Below are 24,025 nucleotides of genomic sequence, written 5' to 3'. Positions count from 1 at the left end.
GCCTTAAAAGGTGGCTCTACAACTTTTCATAGATGTCCTGTTTGAAGTTAGAGTCACGGAAATGGCATATGAATTGGTGCAATAGGTTCTAATCCCGTTGATGTACACTTTGTGTTTTTATTACAAACAGTCGTATATTTTTGGCTGTTCAAGATATTTGTGTAAATATATAATTTTGTAAACATAATAGAGAAGACAATGACTACTCATATAAGGGATGTATGTCTGCCTGACACAGAGTGTAAAAGCTCCATGTTTATTCTGTTCCCCCACCACTTACACACGCACACACACACACACGCACACATAAACACACACATACATACGCATACACACATACACACACACACGCACATGCATATATATGATGTTGAATGTTGATCACTTTCTGTTATTCTAACCTTTATTTTATATAAACAGTTTGTTTTGTTTAACGACACCACCAGAGCACATTGGTTTTTACTTTTTATATCCATCAACAGTTGAAAGCGTCTGTCTTATGTATAACATCGTATTTTAAGTTTACAGAACTACATCATTGATCTTCTTTTGGTGCTGAATATCTTTCTCTTTTTATTTCTCTTTTTAAAACATAGTTTATTGTCCCCATAACGTAGAATGGCAGTGTCAGGGTTGGGGTGCCCTGAGATCACCGACTGTGTTTGTTTTTGTTTTCTTTTTTGTTGTTGATTTTTTTTTAATTTGTTATCTGGGGCCAAAAAGGAAAGAAAAAAAAGACGTAAAAAGTGCGAAGAAGGTATTTTAGACATACAAATATCTCAATATTGGATAAGTTTAATACGCTTTTATGATGTTTGAAATAAATTATACTACTGCTCCTAAGTTTTCTTAAAAGCTTCAGAATTACCATTTTTAAATAAGATAAATTTTTCAGTTTCCAACTTTTCGTTAATTATAGTTTTTAAGGCAGAGAAGTTTATTTTATTTTTTTGTATTTTCATGGAATAAATATAATTTATGTTAATAATTAATCAATTTATGACACATGTATTTATTTTCTCAAGGAGACCCAAAATGGCAATATGTTTATTTATATTTATGCACTCTCCTATAGTATTGTATATCCAGTTTGTAATATTATTCCAAAATTCTTTGACATAATAACAATCATAAAACAGATGTTCAATCGTCTCTGTATACGATTACAAACAAGTGAATTTAGTTGAATTAATATAATGCATTATATATAGAAAAGTGTTAGTAGTGAGGAATCTGTGTAGAACTTTGTATTGAAACCAACGTAAAGTCGTATCTCTAACGCATTTAAAAGGTATATTGTAAAACATATTCCATTCTGCTGGTGAATAACAAAAACCTTTATTTTTATATTTTAATTGAGACTTTGGAATGGCAGTTATTGTGTAGTATACTAATTTATATATATATATTTCTATGTCCCGTTTTATTTCTAAGAAGTTGTTTTAGCTTGTGGGAGTAAAATGGTAAAGTGACGTATCGTTTGTAATTGACTCGTTTATTTCATCATTATGTTTTCTATATATCTCTATGAAACATTTCACTGCATTAATTCAAGAAGCATACTCTAGAAAGTTTGTTTTATATTAAAGTTTGCTATAAAATCGCATACATTTAGAAATCCTCCATGAGTATTAACTAAACCACTAATGAGGGAAAATACTGCATACTTTTTTATATATAAAAATAGGCTTCTTATTTTTCAATATTTTACTGTTAAACCAAATGTTTATACCAGCTATATCGTTTTAATGTGTATTGGTTGTTTACATTAGATGTTTTGCCAACTATCAAGCACATCTTCCCAAAAAGGGTTAATCATATATTGTTTGCTTTTTTAATTAATAAAATTATCGCCATGTATAATTAGTTCTTTGATCGATATACCTGTAACTGACGAGAAAAGTAACTTTCTTATCCACGTTGACTTTAATGATGTTTTAATATTTTTTAACACTCACACACACACACACACACACACACACACACACACACACGTTGCCAAAACCGTTTATTTAATTTGTCAGCTAACTGTTCTGACGGGGATGGTAGCGAAATTAATTTGTTATTTTTGGTAATAGAGTAATGATTTTAACACTGTGTCTGCCTAATAGTCTATGTTTACGGGCCTCCATGCATTCATTGCAATTTCCATTTCTTCTGTTTTTGGCTCGAAATTATCTTTAATAATATCTTGTGAATTTAAAGAAAAATTAATAATAATTAAATTAAATAAAATTAATAAAGTAACTAGGGTTGAACCCCATTCTAGCTTCCATCTAGAATGATGAAACATTTCTTTTGAATATCTGTTTGCCTATCTATATTATTTTTGATTTTGAATAATTTAACTTCAGACCAGATATTTTTGTAAAGAAATCCAGTGTAGTAAATGTATTGTACAGAGAATCTGGGGATCCATCTAAGATAAAGGTAGTGTCGTCGACATATTGAGAAATCAGGAATTCTTCTCCATCAAAATTTATACCCTTAATATCTTTATTATTACGTATTAAAATTGCAAGTATTTTCACGCATATTACAAATATGTAAGGATATAATGGGTCACCTTGCCTACAACCTCAATTTAATTAAAAACCTTCTGATATGTCCATTTTACATTACTGCTGAGACAGAATTTATATAAAATTTGTTTATCCAATCTTTAATAGGTCTTAAAATCAAACATATCTAAAGCTTGTTGAATGAAAGACCATGATAGAGAACTAAAAGCTTTCTCAAAGTCTACTAATAGTCTACCATCTGAGCCCGGAATTTAAAAAAATTTCATACCTTTTAGATAAACTAAAATTTCTGAATACATTATTCTCCTTCTAATGTATTTGCTTCGTCCTCAGTTAATTTATCAAAATTGTATTCCTTAATTCTCTTTTTTGAATAAAAGATTTTATAAAACAACTTGGTTTCTTTCAATATTTCTTTTTGATCTGAAATGACGTTTCCATCTTCTTGTTCTAGTTTTGAAATTATCTTACTATAAAAGTTCTTAGATTCCATGTTAAAAACATATTTTGTTGGCTTTTATCCCTCTTCTATCCATTTAGCTCGAGATCTAATGAAATGTCCCTTTAGTTCTTTCTAATGTCCATTAATTTTTGTTTGTTTTCATCTATATATTCCATTAAACTTTAATGCTACTTTTTTTTCTAATGTTTTTATGTGATCACAAAGTTTGTTTCTATGTCATTCCCCTCCTCACCCCCCCCCCCCCCCCCTCCTCCTGGCTGCTGATTGAATAAGATAATTATATTGCACATGTAGTCCCTTCAAGTATCCATTGGTGAGCAAGTTTAACCGCCATTGTTATAGGTTCATGATGAATATAAACATATGGAGATGCAAGTAAGAAAGGGGAGATGGAAAGAGGGAAGAAGAGAGAGTGCGAGAGGGGAAGCAAGGTAAAGAGAGAGGCGGGGGAGATAATAAAGAGGTGAAGATTAGGAAGGAAGTGAAGGAAATCTGTAATACCTGACCAATGAAAGCACACATGTCTAACATGACTGACATTCATTTTGTAACCAGGTGAATGTTTTATGATTTTAAGCTATTGCACTGTACTGTACAAAATACACTGGGTTTTAATTAAGGGTCAATACTTTAGGGCAGTTAGTGTAGCTTGTTTCATGTTTAGAATACTGACCTTTGACACTGACCAGTACTCACCTACTGACTGATATGTTTAAGCCACCAGGTGACTAATGACTTTTTGAAATTCACCTGACCAGAAAGGACATGCTTTTCATTGTCTAAAATAGACGCCATCTTGAAATCTTTGAGGTTAGTTTTCTTTATCTTTTCTGATTTGCACTCTTTTTATTAACTTGCATAAAATTAAATGTAATTAATAAAGAATTATAATTTTATACACTAAAGCAATTAAATATAATTTATTTAGATTACATATTTTAGAATCATACATATACATTAATACTAATGTTTAATCTATGAAGTAGTTATATTAATTTGGATTAAGATTTTATATAAGGGAATAAATGTAATAATTAGTTTATAATAAGGCGTGTAATGGCGTAATTGCGTTTATTTGATATAGATTATTATACTAGCTTAGCTTGTACTTAACAAATAGAAGAGTACTGTATTTTCTATATTTTAGTATATCAGACATGGAGGGTGATTTATAAGTGTTTTATTTGTTTTATAGCTGCTGATATCTACATTCCCTATTGACGACCAATGTTCTGTCGCCCTATCGCCCACAGCGAAAGGTAGACTATTGATTATTGCTCAGGGTACATTCTTGTTTATGGCCCGTGCAGTATTCTTAATGCACGTGCAGTTCATGTACTTGTAAACAGAAGCTTCGTTTTAATTATATCATATTGTAAATATTTATATTGTATAGCTTAACCTTAAATTGTGCTGAACTTTATGAAAAGAGATGTGGACTTTAGATTATTTATTAATCCTTTATTAATAAATATTAGATAATATATAGTGTATTTATAGCATTAATGAGTAGCATTAATTAAATTCCTTGGTATGTATATTTGGATAAATAGTATATTTTCTTTAAATATACTGCAGAGAGTTGTGTAGTGTTTGTGCTTTTGTGTATGATGTTGTTATTTATGTATTTTAATATTCTTGTTATTATTTTTATAGGGTTTAAAACAACACCCTTCTTTCAAATAAAGAACCTTTACACACTGCGTCCGTCTTTGTGTTGAAAGCCAGTGTAACAATTTGGTTATTTGATTTCGAGAAACAGTAATATAACATGGCTGATCTTACACATTCAGTTGGTTATTTACTGTTACTAGAAACTTCAATATAACATGGCTGATCTTAAACATTCAATTGGCTATTTGCTGTTACTAGAAACATCAGTATAACATGGCTGACCCTACACTTACGAGAGACATCAGTTTGACTTGACGTATGTATAGACCGTTTACTCTGGGGTGTCTGTATAGACAGCACACTGCCAGTTCAACAGTTTGATTTGATGTGTGTTTATTCAGTATGTATAGACAGTTTACTCTGGGGTGTCTGTATAGACAGAACACTGCCAGTTCAACAGTTTGATTTGATGTGTGTTTATTCAGTATGTATAGACAGTTTACTCTGGGGCGTCTGTATAGACAGAACACTGCCAGTTAAACAGTTTGATTTGATGTGTGTTTATTCAGTATGTATAGACAGTTTACTCTGGGGCGTCTGTAGACAGAACACTCTGCGAGTATAACAGTTTGACTTGATGTGTGTTTATTCAGTATGTATAGACAGTTTACTCTGGGGTGTCTGTGTAGACAGCACACTGCGAGTATAACAGTTTGACTTGATGTGTGTTTATTCAGTATGTATAGACAATTTACTCTGGGGTGTCTGTGTAGACAGAACACTCTGCGAGATTTGGTGGGTGACCATCCTACTTCACAAAGATGCACTTTCTTCCTAGTTGTGTCTTCGTGTAACCAAAATAAGTCCTTTCCTCTGCTGCTTCTTTTTCATGCGTTTCAGACTGTTAAAAACAAATATATCATTAATTACATACACACTTTACAAGTGTTAGATAGTTTTAACACGATAGTTAATAAAACAAGTATACATATAGATACAGTCAAACTTCGATAACTCGAACTTGAAGGGGAGGATGAAATATTTCGAGTTTTAGTCAGTTCAAGTTTTCGAAATTCACATATCACACCTCAAAATTAAACTGTATTGCAGAAGGATGATTTCATTTGATATTGTAAAAACGTGTCTTACTGTCATGCCGTGTCATTCAACAATTCAACATAAAATGTGTCCTAAATGACCGGGGTATAAAACGGTAATGTATTCGAAACGTCCAGGGACGAAATAAATCGGGTACGAATAGCCCCGTATCTACTGTGTGGTGCAGGTAATCAGACTGGCTGCAATTAGTTATTATGTAACGTGTCCCTCCGTCATGTACAGAACAGAACAGAACAGAACTTTATTACGCTCAGGCCGTTACACAACGGCATATGAGGAACATGATATATAAACTGTAGTGACAAGATAGGGTTTACAGGAGACAATAGTACAATAGTATTAATACAAATGCAATAAAGTAATAGAGACAATAGTATAATACAAATGCAATAGAATAATAAGGAATAATATAATACAATTAGAATAAAGTAATGTAATGTCACATTATTGTAATTCCTACCAAATGTGCTAATCAGACATGCGCACACATATATACATGTATACTTGGGTAGTAATAAAACATTGTACATAATTCATATACATATATTTTAGGGTTTACTGCATTTATTAATAATTTCTTTTATTAATTTACATAATTTCTTGAGAACACTTATTTTGCTATTCGTCATTAATTGTTTAAATTTCAGCGTACTTGGTTTATTATAATAATATGGCTTAAGCAAATTTTTACGGGAGTTAGTGAAATAAGTACATGTGAATAAATAGTGAAATTCGTCTCCAATATCATTATTGTTACATAATGTGCACGTTCGATCTTCCACTGGGGTGTTGTTTCAGCGTCCTGTTTCGATTGGTAAGTAGTGGTTAGATGTTCTAAATTTGAGTAATATAGTCCAACATGTTTGTGGTAATATAATAAGATATTTGTCTAATCTAAGGTTTTCCTTAAATATAGTGTACGTTTTACCTTTTGATGATAAAGTTATGTTTGTATTCCATTGTTGTAAATACTGGTCGTTTTGTCTTAATTTTACTTGATTAAGAAGTATTTTTACGGATGAAAAGTTCCGTGACATCCAAACATTTGTCATGCCTAGCTGGTTAAATATATCTTCGACCATTTTTATCCATTTATAACTATATCCATTAACAGAAGAGTCGTGTAACATTAATTCATGCAGTAAAAACGATGATTTTGTTTGTTTACCAGATACGATACGGGCCCAAAAACTTATAATTCTTTGTTGAATAATTAGTTTAAGGGGTCTTCTTCCTAGTTATCCATATAACATGAATAGCGGGGTGCCTTTTTTAACTGGTAAGATGTGTCTTAGGAATTTTATATGAATAGTTTCAATGATATCGATGTTTTCATAACCCCATATTTCGCACCCGTATAAGAGAATCGGGAGTACAATGGAATCAAATAGTTTTAATTTGCATTCTATTGAAAAGTTATTGTCTTTAGATTTAGACAGAACAAAGTACATTGCTTTTGTTGCCTTTTGAGTTAATAGTTTTTTGCTTGTAGTAAATTTATTTAGTTTGGTAAAAGTAAGACCTAAGTATTTATATTCTTTTACGTTTTCAAGCACATCATGTCCAAGTGTAAAAACTTTCTTGTAATCATTACTGGTGCCATTGAAAATGATTATTTTAGTTTTACTTGCATTTACTTTGAGTTTCCATTTATTGCAATATTGTGAAAAGACATTTAGGGATTGTTGTAAGTCAGAGGCGTTTGATGCGAGAAGCGCAGTATCGTCAGCATATAATAAACATAAAAAGTAAGAGCTGTTTTATCGAACGTTTCATCTCTATCCAGACACTAACAACATGACGTGTAGTCCAACTAGTTATTACATAACGTGTCCCTCCGCCATGTACAGACACGAACAACATAACGTGTAGTCCAATTAGTTATTACGTAACGTGTCCCTCCGCCATGTACAGACACTAACAACATAACGTGTAGTCCAATTAGTTATTACGTAACGTGTCCCTCCGCCATGTACAGACACTAACAACATAACGTGTAGTCCAATTAGTTATTACGCAACGTGTCCCTCCGCCATGTACAGACACTAACAACATAACGTGTAGTCCAATTAGTTATTACGTAACTTGTCCCTCCGCCATTTCTGACGTGTAGTCTTCGTTCCGCTTAGTCGGCCAACTTTTATTCTGTAATGAACACCTTAATCTTCGAGAACCAAGACCAAACGAGACACACACGCTTCGCTTGGCTGACAATTCTGTCTCTGAAATACCACGGGCAACGATCGCTTGACTTTTGGAAGTGCAATATCTATGAAACATCTTTGTTGGGACCAAAATATTACTTTAATAGATCGAGGTTATCGAGTTTTCGAAGTTTGAGTTTACGAAGTCTGTCATTACTAGTGTGTATAGCACATCGGCCGAGACCGTCGCTTCAGGTTAATGAAACAAGTATATATATTATATTGATTGCATACACATTACTCAAGTGCTAGTTAGTTTTAACGCGATGGTCAATAAAACACGCATGTATACATGCATATAAGAAAATAAGAATTCAGCACACCAGGTAGGTAGATATATCGTACGTTGCCCTGTTTCGGTGGATGCGTCGATTGCGCGCAACAGTACGTACAGTTGCACATTTCTGACATCGTTTACTTTTGCATGGGAAAGTACTCAAATGTCTATGACGTTCACAGACATGTTCGGACGAGTGAGGTTTGTATGATTTTCAATGATTTTTAAAGACTAACTGGAAAGAAAATTAATTTTAAAATTATTTTTGTCAGTTCTCAGCTGTACTGTTATCTAATGGTTGTTACAATGTCTGCTGGCTAAACTCTCTTTAAAGTACTTGTCCTAACCCTATATATGGTTAGGTTTTAACATAAATGTCTTTCTGGTACATGTTTAGCTGAACAAGAAACATGTTTTGATAAAACCCTGAACAGTTCTGGGTGTAACCTGTACCACTAAACGTTTCAATCACCCAATAGGTCATGTATTTAATAATATTTACGACTGATGCATGCTACAGTTCTTGACACGTGCGGAGAACTTTGCTACATAGCAGCCAGTTTAATGCTCATTTGAAATAAAGAAATACCAATAAAAATGTAGCTATTTGAATAACAACTGTCTGTTTAGAAATATTCATATGCTTTGGCACCGAATGCTTATGCTCACGGAAACTGGTCTCACAACGCTACAAAATGAAATGAAATGGAGCATATCTAAACTATATGCATGTATAAATGTATGTGTGTATATTAATATTACTCCACAAATGTTTTCCGTTTTACACTGAGATATCTTTAGGTGGAAAGATTTTCCGAAGACGTTTGTGGAGTAATATTAATATAAACATATATATTTTTAACATGTTCCACTTTTTGATTTTGGTATATATATGATATTGACGATACCGAAACACACGAGGGTAATAATCTCTTTATCATATAAACTCGAGCTTGATACAACGTGTTTTTGTAAACTGTATATGCAACTATATTTTCAGTCAGCCATTACTAGATATTCAAATGAATTAATGAATGAATGTTTAACACACCCCAGCACAAAAATACACATCGGCAATTGGGTGACGTAATGTGTGACGCAATATATTTTTGAATGGAAATGGCGTCAAACTTGAATGACGGCATTTTAGATATCCTTACATAAAAAAAAACCCGAATGATGATTATGAATGCATATGTCAGTTATGAAGTGTCACCGTCGTACATTTACTTAAATTTTTATAAACGTCGTGCCGTGACCTCGATTAATTTACATCTAATTTGCCAAATTATCAAATTCTGAAAGTATGTGATCATATACTTTGATTACACTGGATATGATAGCTAATATATGACAAATATATATTGATTACATACAGGTTACTCAAATGTAGATAGGTTTTAACATCAACAATTCAGCCTCCCGGACTGATGGCAATAGCTATTATACAGAGCCATCACAAAGTTTGACATGATCTAATGAGTGGGCGCGGAAGCAGGGGAGAGAAGCAACTAAGTGTATGCGTCATGTCTTGACGAGCTGCAACATTTTTATGTTAAAGCACACGGCAGAGGGTGCCACAATGCAGCTATTCTTGTCCATCAATAATAATAATAATAATAATAATAATAAGAAGAAGAAGAAGAAGAAGAAGAAGAAGAAGTCGTGAATTACTGTGTATAATTGCACTCACTTGAAATGCAGTAGTACCAATACGGCAATGATACACAGACATATGAGTACTCCAAGTATTATAACAATCACTTTGACATTTAATGTTGGGGAGCTGTAGATAGCTTCTGAAACAAAATAACAAAATTATTATTGGCCAGTCAGTTGTATTGTTAACCGTTAATAAATTAAACATATATGCGTTGTAAACTGTTCAAGTACCAAACGAATTTCAATCGCAATTAATCTAGTTTTGTGACACGACTCGCCATGTGCTAGCTTCTGATTTTGCCATTAAAAATATTGAATAAAACAGCAATGCCAGTATCTGTTTTGAGTGTGTGTACTCCTGTATTTGTATCCCTTTCTTGTACAACATGAAATTATTTTTTGTAAACATGGGGAAAACCAAGAACATGTCGGATGCTCATAGGTGAATACTGTAAACAAGACATTTTAATTTTCAAACAGCAGTGTTTTAGAAGACTGGGTACCTGGAACATTAACACTGTTCTAAGCTCACTTGTTTGGTTACATTTAAAGTGAGCCATATCCAGGCACGGCGGTTCATGGAGGGGGCATGGAGAGGTGCTTTAGGCCTCGTAATAATTCTGAATAAAAAATATTCTTGGTAGTAAATCTTAAGGCAGAGAGGAATTGTACTTGTAGAATGCAGGAAATTGCATTCCAGGACATCAAGTTTTCAAAATTGTACGGGGTAGCATACTCCGGAACCTTCTAGACACGTTGCTTTGCGCCCTCGATCTCAGTTAGCCACACCCACACCCAACCTTAATGTCTACTTGCTTCCGCTGTGCCTGACATTTTCAACAGACTTAGTTACTTACTTTCAAAGTGAACCATATTTTCAACAGACTTGTTTACTTACGTTTAACGTGACCCATATTTTCAACAGATTTCTTTACTTACGTTTAAAGTGAACCATATTTTCAACACACTTGTTTACTTACGTTTAAAGTGAGCCATATTTACAACAGACTTTTTTTCTCACATTTATGGTTAGCAATGTTTTCAACATACCTTTTTACTTAACGTGTATATTTAACAATGTTTTCATCAGCCTTGCTTACTTCTAAAGTTTGGGACACAGATGAGCTGGTCGAAAGCTCCATTGTCGAAGGACGGATGTTTCATGTGAACTGCGATATGGACGCTGCCCAGCATCTGTTTATAACCGAGTGTAACAGCAGCCGTGGTCTTCACCCGAGGGGCAGCACAGTCAGTACCATTGGTTGTCGTGTCCGTGTCTACTATCTGAAACACGAGGGGCAGCACAGTCAGTACCATTGGTTGTCGTGTCCGTGTCTACTATCAGAAACACGAGGGGCAGCACAGTCAGTACCATTGGTTGTCGTGTCCGTGTCTACTATCTGAAACACGAGGGGCAGCACAGTCAGTACCATTGGTTGTCGTGTCCGTGTCTACTATCAGAAACACGAGGGGCAGCACAGTCAGTACCATTGGTTGTCGTGTCCGTGTCTACTATCTGAAACACGAGGGGCAGCACAGTCAGTACCATTGGTTGTCGTGTCCGTGTCTACTATCAGAAACACGAGGGGCAGGCTAAAGAGGACAGATATAGTAGTATTTTAGTAAATAGTGTTAGTTTTAATTTCGTATTTTAGGATCTGAAATTTTATATATATATATCGCCGTACGTTTGCTTAAATGTCAATAAACCTAGTGTCGTGACCTCAAATAATTTACATCTAATTTGCAAAGTTATCAAATTCTTAAAGTATATGATCTTAAACATATCACATACTTTGATTGCACTGAAAATGTAAGATATTATATGATATATATATATATATAAATATATGATTAACTGTAACGACCATAGATTTCGTATTCCAGTTTAACTGTAATAACTGAACTGACAGTCACAAGTTTAATTTCTTTATTCCTTTATGTTTATTTATAAGCCTTATAATAAGAACAACATATATATATGATGTTTATTTATAAGCCTTATAATAAGAACAACATATATATATATATGATGTTTATTTATAAGCCTTATAATAAGAACAACATATATATATATATGATGTTTATTTATAAGCCTTATAATAAGAACAACATATATATATGATGTTTATTTGCAATGTTGGATAATGGAGGGGTGCGCTTTAGCACTATCCACAAATAGACCCATGCATGAAAAATGCATTTTATAATATATCTGTAAATAAACCAAATAAAGAAGCATATATACAAAACATGCACGAACTAGAATTAGATGATATAAACACCTCACGTGCGTATGAAACTAAATAGGCTGTACAGAAATACAGATTACTTCTGTACAGATGACTAGGATTAAATGAAAAATGAGATGAGTCATAGTATACAGATTACTTCTGTACAGATAAGTGAACAAAATGAATGAATGTTAGATGAGTGATAGTATACAGATTACTTCTGTACAGATGACTAGGATTAAATGAATGAATGTTAGATGAGTCATAGTATACAGATTACTTCTGTACAGATGACTAGGATTAAATGAATGAATGTTAGATGAGTCATAGTATACAGATTACTTCTGTACAGATGACTAGGATTAAATGAATGAATGTTAGATGAGTCATAGTATACAGATTACTTCTGTACAGATGACTAGGATTAAATGAATGAATGTTAGATGAGTCATAGTATACAGATTACTTCTGTACAGATGACTAGGATTAAATGAGTATCTAATCAAAAACAGACATTTTATCAATCTTCTTCTAATTCTTGTTTTTCATTTACAGTTGACAGGTAAAATATGAATAAGCCTATATTAACCAGAGCACGCACAATGTAAAATAAATAATAAAAAAGCATCCATGCCAATTGTTATTTAAAGCGGCCTCTCGGTGGTGTAGTGGTTAGGCCATCGGACATAAACTGGTAGGTTCTGGGTTCCCCTCCCGGTACCAGCTGCCACGCAGAGCGAGTTTAACGACTCACTGGGTAGGTGTAAGACCACCACACCCACTTCTCTCTCACAAACCATTAACAACTAACAACTAATCTACTGTCCCGGACAGACAGTCCGTATAGCTGAGGTATGTGCCCAGGACAGTTTGCTTGAAGCTAACTGGATATAAATGAATGAATGAATGAATGAATGAATAGTTATTAACAAAACCTTACTTTACCCAGGAACAGCCAGATGATGTCGACCCTTGGGTACGAACACGCGGTCGTGATGCTCAGTTCAATGTCTGTCTTGGAGTCGACCTGTTCCTGGATCGGGCACGCCTTTGTGTAATCAATCAGTGTCGTGTTCACCACGGCTGAAACATAAGGCGCTGTCTGACAAAACATCGGTTTACCTCTACAGCCTCGACAACCTTAGTTTTAATGCCATTTCATAAACCAAAACGAAGGAAAGAAAACTGCGGTGAATGACTGTTTTGTAAGTTTATGTTAGTGTAAACAAAGTTGGAAATTGTGACTTCACAATAATTTGAACATTTTCAATCAAAAATAGGGACGAATACAATGACACCATGATGGCACTATTAGTGGCATAATCCTTTTTAGTATTATTGATACGTAGCTTGCAGATAACAGTCGGTTGAATTAGAAGAAAAAATGGCGTTAGACAGGAAGGAGGCAAAACTAGATAATTTATTCTAAATGCTTAGATATTTTTCAAAAACTCGCTGTCGCCACATAAACTGTTCCTACCGAAAATACATCTGAAGCCGACGTAATAGAATATCAACCTCCACTAAGGAGATTCGAACCACGGACTCTCAGTACGAGAGTCCAGCCTCTGCCAACTGAGCTAATAGGGAAATTCTCACTAGCTACTGCCAGTAGGAGCACTTTATACCAACACTACTACAATAGCATGGGGTCTTTTATATTTGTTTTCACATGCAGGGTAGTACACACCACGTTCTTTGATGTATAAGCCGTGAGGAACTGGTTGGGACGAGAGCAAAAAAACCCCGAGTCTATGGTAATTAATACCAGGAACCGTCGCAGATATACACTGGTATTGGTGCTACAGGACATGCCCATATATACACCTGTATTGGTGCTATAAGACAAGCCCAGGTATACACCAGTATTGGTGCTACAGGACAGGACATGCCCAGATATACACCGGTATTGGTGCTACAGGACAAGCCCAGATATACCCCGGTATTTGTGCTACAGGACATGCCCAGATATCCACCGGTATTGGTGCTACAGGAAAAGCCCAGATATACACCGGTATTGGTGCTACAGGACAGGACATGCCCAGATATAGACCGGTATTGGTGCTATAGGACATGTTCTGATATACACCCGTATTGGTGCTACAGGACATGTCCAGATATACACCGGTATTGGTGCTACATGACATGTCCAGATATAGACCGGTATTGGTGCTACAGGACATGTCTAGATATACACCGGTATTGGTGCTACAGGACATGCCCAGATATAGACCGGTATTGGTGCTACAGGACATGTTCTGATATACACCGGTATTGGTGCTACAGGACATGTCTAGATATACACCGGTATTGGTGCTACAGGACATGCCCAGATATAGACCGGTATTGGTGCTACAGGACATGTTCTGATATACATCGGTATTGGTGCTACAGGACATGTCCAAATATACATTGGTATTGTTGCTACAGGGCATGTCCAGATATACACCGGTATTGGTGCTACAGGACATGTCCAGATATAGACCGGTATTGGTGCTATAGGACATGTCCAGATATACACTGGTATTGGTGCTACAGGACATGTCCAGATATACACCGGTATTGGTGCTACAGGACCAGCCCAGATATACACCGGTATTGGTGCTACAGGGCATATCCAGATATACACCGGTATTGGTGCTACAGGACATGTCCAGATATACACCGGTATTGGTGCTACAGGACAGGACATGCCCAGATATACACCGGTATTGGTGCTACAGGGCATGTCCAGATATACACCGGTATTGGTGCTACAGGACATGTCCAGATATACACCGGTATTGGTGCTACAGGACAGGACAAGCCCAGATATACACCGGTATTGGTGCTACAGGACAGGACAAGCCCATATATACACCGGTATTGGTGCTACAGGACATGTCCAAATATACACCGGTATTGGTGCTACAGGACATGTCCAGATATACACCGGTATTGGTGCTACAGGACAGGACAAGCCCAGATATACACCGGTATTGGCGCTACAGGACAGGACATGTCCAGATATACACCGGTATTGGTGCTACAGGACAAGCCCAGATATACCCCGGTATTTGTGCTACAGGACATGCCCAGATATCCACCGGTATTGGTGCTGCAGGAAAAGCCCAAATATACACCGGTATTGGTGCTACAGGACAGGACATGCCCAGATATAGACCGGTATTGGTGCTATAGGACATGTTCTGATATACACCGGTATTGGTGCTACAGGACATGTCCAGATATAGACCGGTATTGGTGCTACAGGACATGTCCAGATATAGACCGGTATTGGTGCTACAGGACATGTCTAGATATACACCGGTATTAGTGCTACAGGACATGCCCAGATATAGACCGGTATTGGTGCTACAGGACATGTTCTGATATACACCGGTATTGGTGCTACAGGACATGTCCAAATATACACCGGTATTGGTGCTACAGGGCATGTCCAGATATACACCGGTATTGGTGCTATAGGACATGTCCAGATATAGACCGGTATTGGTGCTACAGGACATGTCCAGATATACACCGGTATTGGTGCTACAGGGCATGTCCAGATATACACCGGTAATGGTGCTACAGGACATGTCCAGATATACACCGGTATTGGTGCTACAGGACAGGACAAGCCCAGATATACACTGGCATTGGTGCTACAGGATAGGACATGTCCAGATATACACCGGTATTGGTGCTACAGGACAGGACAAGCCCAGATATACACCGGTATTGGCGCTACAGGACAGGACATGTCCAGATATACACCGGTATTGGTGCTACAGGACAGGACAAGCCCAGATATACACCGGTATTGGTGCTACAGGACAGGACATGTCCAGATATACACCGGTATTGGTGCTACAGGACATGTCCAGATATACACCGGTATTGGTGCTACAGGACATGTCCAGATATACACCGGTATTGGTGCTACAAGACAAGCCCAGATATACACCGGTATTGGTGCTATAAGACATGTCTAGATATACACCGGTATTGGTGCTACAGGACATGCCCAGATATACACCGGTATTGGTGCTACAGGACATGCCCAGATATACACCGGTATTGGTGCTACAGGACATGTCCAGATATAGACCGGTATTGGTGCTACAGGACATGTCCAAATATACACCGGTATTGGTGCTACAGGTCATGTCCAGATATACACCGGTATTGGTGCTACAGGACATGTCCAGATATAGACCGGTATTGGTGCTATAGGACATGTCCAGATATACACCGGTATTGGTGCTACAGGACATGTCCAGATATAGACCGGTATTGGTGCTACAGGACATGTCCAGATATAGACCGGTATTGGTGCTACAGGACATGTCTAGATATACACCGGTATTAGTGCTACAGGACATGCCCAGATATAGACCGGTATTGGTGCTACAGGACATGTTCTGATATACACCGGTATTGGTGCTACAGGACATGTCCAAATATACACCGGTATTGGTGCTACAGGTCATGTCCAGATATACACCGGTATTGGTGCTACAGGACATGTCCAGATATAGACCGGTATTGGTGCTATAGGACATGTCCAGATATACACCGGTATTGGTGCTACAGGACATGTCCAGATATACACCGGTATTGGTGCTACAGGACATGTCCAGATATAGACCGGTATTGGTGCTATAGGACATGTCCAGATATACACCGGTATTGGTGCTACAGGACATGTCCAGATATACACCGGTATTGGTGCTACAGGGCATGTCCAGATATACACCGGTAATGGTGCTACAGGACATGTCCAGATATACACCGGTATTGGTGCTACAGGACAGGACATGCCCAGATATACACCGGTATTGGTGCTACAGGGCATGTCCAGATATACACCGGTATTGGTGCTACAGGACAGGACAAGCCCAGATATACACCGGTATTGGTGCTACAGGACAGGACAAGCCCAGATATACACCGGTATTGGTGCTACAGGACATGTCCAAATATACACCGGTATTGGTGCTACAGGACATGTCCAGATATACACCGGTATTGGTGCTACAGGACAGGACAAGCCCAGATATACACTGGCATTGGTGCTACAGGATAGGACATGTCCAGATATACACCGGTATTGGTGCTACAGGACAGGACAAGCCCAGATATACACCGGTATTGGCGCTACAGGACAGGACATGTCCAGATATACACCGGTATTGGTGCTACAGGACAGGACAAGCCCAGATATACACCGGTATTGGTGCTACAGGACAGGACATGTCCAGATATACACCGGTATTGGTGCTACAGGACAGGACAAGCCCAGATATACACCGGTATTGGCGCTACAGGACAGGACATGTCCAGATATACACCGGTATTGGTGCTACAGGACAGGACAAGCCCAGATATACACCGGTATTGGTGCTACAGGACAGGACATGTCCAGATATACACCGGTATTGGTGCTACAGGACATGTCCAGATATACACCGGTATTGGTGCTACAAGACAAGCCCAGATATACACCGGTATTGGTGCTACAAGACAAACCCAGATATACACCGGTATTGGTGCTATAAGACATGTCTAGATATACACCGGTATTGGTGCTACAGGACATGCCCAGATATACACCGGTATTGGTGCTACAGGACATGCCCAGATATACACCGGTATTGGTGCTACAGGACAAGCCCAGATATACACCGGTATTGGTACTACAAGACAAGTCCAGATATACCAATTGTGGAATACTGGAACTCGTTTCATTGATTCGTCGTTTGTGTACACTGTTAAAGTCTAAGTCATAGCTGTCCAATACTGACGAAGTAAACCTGTCTACCTAAATGTTAAAAACCTACTTGTAAACGGAGGGGTGAAAACCAGGGCATTTGAAAACGTGCGCGTCCCGTCCTGCACCCTCCAGACGCCAGCATGTCTGGATCCGTTGAAGGAGAGTATGACAAGCGTGACCTCGTTTCCCGACTGTCGCGTGACATTGTGACCTCGTTCCGAGCCGCACGACCCATTACTGCGGGTGTAGCCTTCGCAGAATCCCTGTAGGATGGACCTCAGGAAGAAGGACACTCTCTGTGTCAGGTTCGTGACGTCGGTGTGCTTGTACCGGAGAACGAGCGGCAGGCCGACTAATGGAGCACTTCGGTTTGACGTGAGAACGGCGCTTCCTGGAGACATACACGTTTACAATACTGCAACAAGCGATCATACTAGATCCAAACATTGGTTTGTCATTTTCTAAATGTGCAAGTCTCAATTCAGGATCTTCAAAACTCATGAAGGTCATTTGTTAAAGATGCCTAGGTGGTTGCCAAGGAAAAACTAATAATTTTTTAAATGAAACTTATTATATTCTGCTCATAATATTATTGGAATCATATCATAGTTCCTGAATATTTGTTTTTATATCCGGCATTTATTATGTTTCAATTGCTATAGACGCATGTTTAAAATATTGTTGTTTATTTTTTCTTAAATAGCAGCACACACACACACACACACACACACACACATATATATATATATATATATATACTCTTTTAAAAAAGAAGGGGAACATGAAATATTAATGTTAATATCAACTATTAGACCGAACATACGTTTCGGCCACAGACGTCCTAGTAAAGAACGTGCAGGTCTGTTTATCAACACACCGAAACACATTCCATAGATTGCACATAACACAGTTGCCCCGTACACGTGTGTGGGGTGTCATTCTCGATTTTGACCACTTTCAGGAAGGTCTATTAATCACTGTGGAACATTATTTCTGTCAATCTTTTTCATTCTGTAGATCATACATTGTTATTGTTTTGTTTTTAGTCAATTTTGTTGTTTGAATTTGCGATTCACTTCTGAACCCAATCGTCCTTCCAGATCTTTGGTGGTCATAAAACCTGCTGTAATACTGAACTACCGGTTGTAATGTTTGCCCAAATAATTCACTATTATCATATAACTATTCCCCACAGCAATTGTAAATTCTTATTAGAGTTCCCCTATTTTTTTTGAAGAGTATATATATATATATATATATATATATATATATATATATATATATATATATATATATATATATATATACTCTTCAAAAAAAATAGGGGAACTCTAATAAGAATTTACAATATATATATATGACTTACCATAACAGTAACTGGCATCGTTCAGCAGAGAAAGACTTATCCATAACAAATATACTTCCCGCATTTTAGTATTTCTAAAACAATCAAAATACAAATCATAGAATGTGCCGTTTTAACAATTGTTTTACATTAATACGTATCGTATTATAATACGATACGTTTTAATTCTAATATTGGTCATATATATAGAGGATAATAAACGAGTTACCAGTTATTATCAAATTATGTCCCGAGTGAAATAATTTTCAATTAAAATTATTTCATGAGGTACATAAATTTGATAATAACTGGTGCCGAGTTTGTTATTCTATTTATTACCAGAGCTATTTTTTCTCTAAAAGCCTTTATTTTCGACACACACATGCACATACATGTATAGAAACGATATACGCCACTTTACGCACTGTTCTGAGTATTTCTATAACTTTGTAATTTAATCACGTTCATAGATCATTTTCAAAAACAAAAGTTCTCTTTATTCTGGTACAAAATCTATAATGAATTGCATTAAAATGACATTTTGTTATAAATTTAACACCAAAATCAGACAGCCGTAAATGCAAACTCTTTAAACTACATGACGTCATTGTGTGCGTTTGCCAAATCGTGATGACGTCATATTTAGTACCGACAAGGTCATTGGTTTGTAAGCGTCACATTATCCAATAGTATTGTTCGTTAGACCAATGCAGTGAGAAATTATGATTTTTATTTTCCCCGTTATGAGTGCCTGCTGGTGTAATAAATATTTATATAGATTGGTCTCTGACGGTAAAATAGTGTGATAACTGTCCACATGTCCGTCTAGCTCTCTTACCGTCAGAGTACTCGTGCTGCGAACGTGGGTGCGCGCGCGCGTGCGTGTGTGTGTGTGTGTGTGTGTGAATAACGATGATGAATCTATACTATATTGCAAACTATACAAGAAGAAACTAGACGCCCTCATCCGATAGGTATATCGGATTTCATGTGACCTCATAGTGTCTGTTCTAGGCACCACCGTGTATGTTATTTTCAACTACCTCCAGGCACTGGAAATGTATTGTCTGATCTACCATTGCCAAGTAATCGTAGTGCAATATAAGTCGGTACTAGACATACCTTTATGTTTGCATTTTATTTGTATCCACTGTCTGTTTGGTACTATGACTGGATTCTTTGATAAATAGCGTGCCTGTTCTCTCATATGAAGCAGAATTTAAATATATGTATACAGACCATGAAAATGATGCGAAGCAAAAAAAATTCTTTGACTACGCATATAAAAATACAGAGGCACATGCTACCTCCTCTCCCCTCCCCCCACCCCCCACCCCGACGTGTTTTCTACGCCAGTACAGTGCATATTATTTTGTCCTTGTGCTTCCATACGCAAACAAGCGAAATACCGCGAATCAACACAATCATTTTCTTTGCTGGCTAGTTACGGTTCCAAAACTTTTATTTCTCCTCGATACTTTCTCCAAATTTTATATGTTACCAAGTTATAATTCAAATCGGAATATACTCTTTTGTTATAAATGTTTGGATTGGTCCAAATAAATCATGTTACTTAAAAAGAACCAGAGGTTAATAACTGTATGAATGTCAGTTTTGTAATAAAATTACCGTTTGTACGTTAGTTGTTAATGTTAACTTTGTAAATGTTATATTTTATATTAACGTATGAAAGAATGGAAGAATTCAGTCATTCGGAAAAGCCGAACCACAGAAAGAAAATTCCGCTTAGTCCGTGTATTAGTTTCCTGAAGAAAAAAAAAGAGAGTTCGATTGTTATTTCATAGTATTTTATATTAAATTAAATTCTTACACACCCGTTGGTGAGAACGTCATTCGTTATTTTTGATAACACATACTTGTTTACATATTATACACGTGTGTTAACGATTTCAAAACACACGACTGGCTGCTCCTAGGTGATGACCAGGTCACCAATGCCATACATCCAAAGAAAAAACAGTACGATCGAAATCGATTACACTGTGACGTATAGTTAATCTGACAATCATTTGTCTGTGACGCATAAGTTAGCTACAAGTGCAAAAGCTGTAAATAAATGGTATCTAACGGCCACTCATGTATTATTCTCTATAATGTATTATTAACTTGGAATTACAAAGTTAACATGCTACTTTTAGACGTATGAACCATAGTACTACCCACCGCTTTACACACGTCTGTGTGAGCGGTTCGCGCTAACGCTCGTTCATACTGACATGGACGTCAAACATTAAGGGTCCGTTGTTCAAAGCATAGAAAATTAACCCTGGGTTAGACATATATTTTTATTTTTGCACAAATACAAAATAAACTTCGAATTGGATTATGTATGGATACATCTGGTGGTTGTAAATTAAGTTTCAACACTATGTCTTCAATTATTTCTTAGCTCATTTATAGTCCTTGGTTTCGAACATTTCTGTTAACCTTTGGGCAAGCTAATTAACGTTTACACAATCGACCCCAGGTATTCAATTCTTAAATATTCAGTATATAATATTGTGTTGTTAGGGGCGGCGCAGACGGTACGGCTATGACCGTACAACTTTGTGTGTGTGTGTGGGTTATATTTGTTGTATCTGTGAAAATGTCCTTCACAGCTGAATTTGAAAGGAGAGTCTAGCAACTTCGAGCCATAGCTACCACAACTGTTTTTTACACTGTGCCGCCACTGGTTGTGATCACAGGTATCCCGAAACAATAACGTCTGATATGTTATACTTACGTTATATAATAATAACAATCTCTACTTAATTTAAGACGGTAAATACAATTCATTTGTTTAATTTATGAAAGTTAATCAATTTTGCATCAAATGTAATACGGCTTTTAACGATGCGTTTGGTACATGTATGTGATTTGTGGTGATATTTTCAATATATTGACATCGTAAATTCTCGTCCGGAAGTATCTTACCGTTACTCTTTAGATAATGTAACTATAGTAACTATAGTATATGTATTAGAAGTTTCTGTTTGGGGGTACCTGTGATTGTGATCAGGAAGTTAATCCACACTTAACGATAACGGTAATTTTGAAATGTCAGTGTACCTTTTCTCCTACATTAAAAAACCAGTGCTAATTTTGGATACAAAGAAAATAAAAGAATACAATACTTACCTTTGGTACCTTCTTGTTTTTCAATTATTAGCAGCGTAATATTACTTACTAACTGGACCAAGTACCAAACCAGTTTCTTGATGACGTCAGTGTTTAAATGACGTCAACAAATCTCTTCACAGCCGAATATTTTCACACAAAACTGTGATCCGGTTTCTTTATATGAAACACAATTAAGCAGTCTCATATTTCCTGATGAGTTTGACCGGCCTCGGTGGTGTCGTGGATAAGCAATCGGACATAAGACTGGTAGGTACAGGGTTCGCAGCCCGGTACCGGCTCCCACCCAGAGCGAGTTTTAACGACTCAATGGATAGGTGTAAGACCACTACACCCTCTTCTTCTAACAACAAACAACTAACCCTCTGTCCTGGACAGACAGCCCAGATAGCTGAGGTGTGTGCCCAAGACAGCGTTAATGAACCTTAATTGGATATAAGCACGAAAATAAGTTGAAATGAAATGAAAATTGTGTTATTTGTCAAAAATCTCAGTTACGATTACAAAACTCTCTGGACTGTCTTAGTACCTATTGTGAAAATGGTGGCTTTCCGTCAATTTGCCAAAAAACAGATTATTGAGTTTAAGAAAGATAGTAAGCAAAAAAATATATTGTTTTACATACGACATAATTGCTATTCGCATTGTTCAAGCTTATTGTTGCTTAGCTAGGCCCTATAATGTTTAGTGTATCGGATAATTTTAAAAGCGCATGTGACAGACTTTGTGATCAGGCTAACAAAGCCATCTTTAAACTCAAACAAATTGATGTCAGAAACAATATACCCACAGCCTTAAAAGTATTTCAGCGCTTAATCTTAATCCCATTTTAAATAATGTATTGCTTTGAGATTTGGAGGCCCTGTTATGTCAAAGGAGTAGACCGTTGGGGTTTCAAAAATGTCATAATACTCCATTTGAACGTGTTCAAATTAAACCCTATAAATACTTGCTTGGTGTTAACAAAAGCAGCACCCATGATGCTATACGCGGTGAACTTGATCAACACCCACTTCTTATTACATGCTTACCACTTGCAGCAAAATACTGGTTTAGATTGGGAACACATGATTATTCGTCAATAGTGCATAAGGCGTACTTGGAATCATATTATTCTAATAGCTCATCTAATTTAAACTGTTTTATATAAAACATGTGGATCAATTTCGGCTTTAGTCAAATATGGAACAATCAAGGCTCTTTATACCCTCACAGACATACAAAGTTGAACTAAGAACTCCAGTCGAAATATATAAAATTCTACTACGCCCGTGCTTATAAAACTTTTAGAGTCTAGACTCAATCTCTAATGACGTCACACATATACAATTTGTATGACGTTGTCGTGACATTAGTGTGTCAGAATCTATTTGAGTCTCGAGTCCAGACGCTAAATGTTTTATAAGCACCAAGCCTGGTTAGATACTATTCAAAACAATGATTCTAAATTCAGAATGGTCTATTCAAATCAGAGTTTAAATTAGAAAACTACCAATCTAATTAAAATTAGCTCCATTATTACTTGTGGATCTAACAGCAGCCCGTTGGAGCTCATATCCAGTTGACTTTTCTTTCGACCAATCAAAACCTTACTTGCAAAATCATGCCAGTGATTTGAAAAGAATTGATTCGTGTGAATTACGAAGTATGCCGGAAACTAATTGCAATATAAAATTTTATATAAAA

General features: G+C 36.6%; 1 protein-coding gene across 2 annotated transcripts; it reads right to left on the bottom strand.

Moving 5' to 3' along the window:
• Positions 1-5,139: 5,139 nt before the first annotated feature.
• Positions 5,140-22,419, bottom strand: LOC121375892. 2 transcript variants are annotated; one of them, XM_041503581.1, is made up of 7 exons: positions 22,340-22,419; positions 19,220-19,293; positions 17,921-18,244; positions 13,036-13,178; positions 10,962-11,145; positions 9,893-9,998; positions 5,140-5,500 (listed from the first exon to the last, which is right to left on the bottom strand). In XM_041503581.1, the coding sequence occupies exons 2-7, from the start codon at positions 19,281-19,283 to the stop codon at positions 5,434-5,436; spliced, it is 888 nt and encodes a 295-aa protein (XP_041359515.1). In that variant the 5' UTR covers positions 19,284-19,293; positions 22,340-22,419; the 3' UTR covers positions 5,140-5,433. The 2 variants fall into 2 exon arrangements, with proteins under 2 accessions (XP_041359515.1, XP_041359516.1); XM_041503582.1 differs by lacking the exon at positions 22,340-22,419 and having other exon boundaries at positions 17,921-18,268; positions 19,220-19,288.
• Positions 22,420-24,025: the final 1,606 nt, after the last annotated feature.

This window comes from Gigantopelta aegis, chromosome 6, assembly GCF_016097555.1.
Source record: "Gigantopelta aegis isolate Gae_Host chromosome 6, Gae_host_genome, whole genome shotgun sequence".
Classification (NCBI taxonomy): Eukaryota; Metazoa; Mollusca; class Gastropoda; order Neomphalida; family Peltospiridae; genus Gigantopelta; species Gigantopelta aegis.
The sequence above is the reverse complement of the archived record's forward strand: the minus strand, read 5'-3'. Positions and strand labels throughout refer to the sequence as shown.

Coding starts and splice junctions, on each gene's coding strand:
- LOC121375892 (XM_041503581.1), bottom strand. CDS start 19,283: ATGCGGGAAGTATATTTGTTATGGATAAGTCTTTCTCTGCTGAACGAT. Junction 11,146..13,035: donor TCTGGCTGTTCCTGGGTAAA/GTAAGGTTTTGT, acceptor CTCGTGTTTCAG/ATAGTAGACACGGACACGAC. Junction 9,999..10,961: donor CTGTGTCCCAAACTTTAGAA/GTAAGCAAGGCT, acceptor ATTTTGTTTCAG/AAGCTATCTACAGCTCCCCA.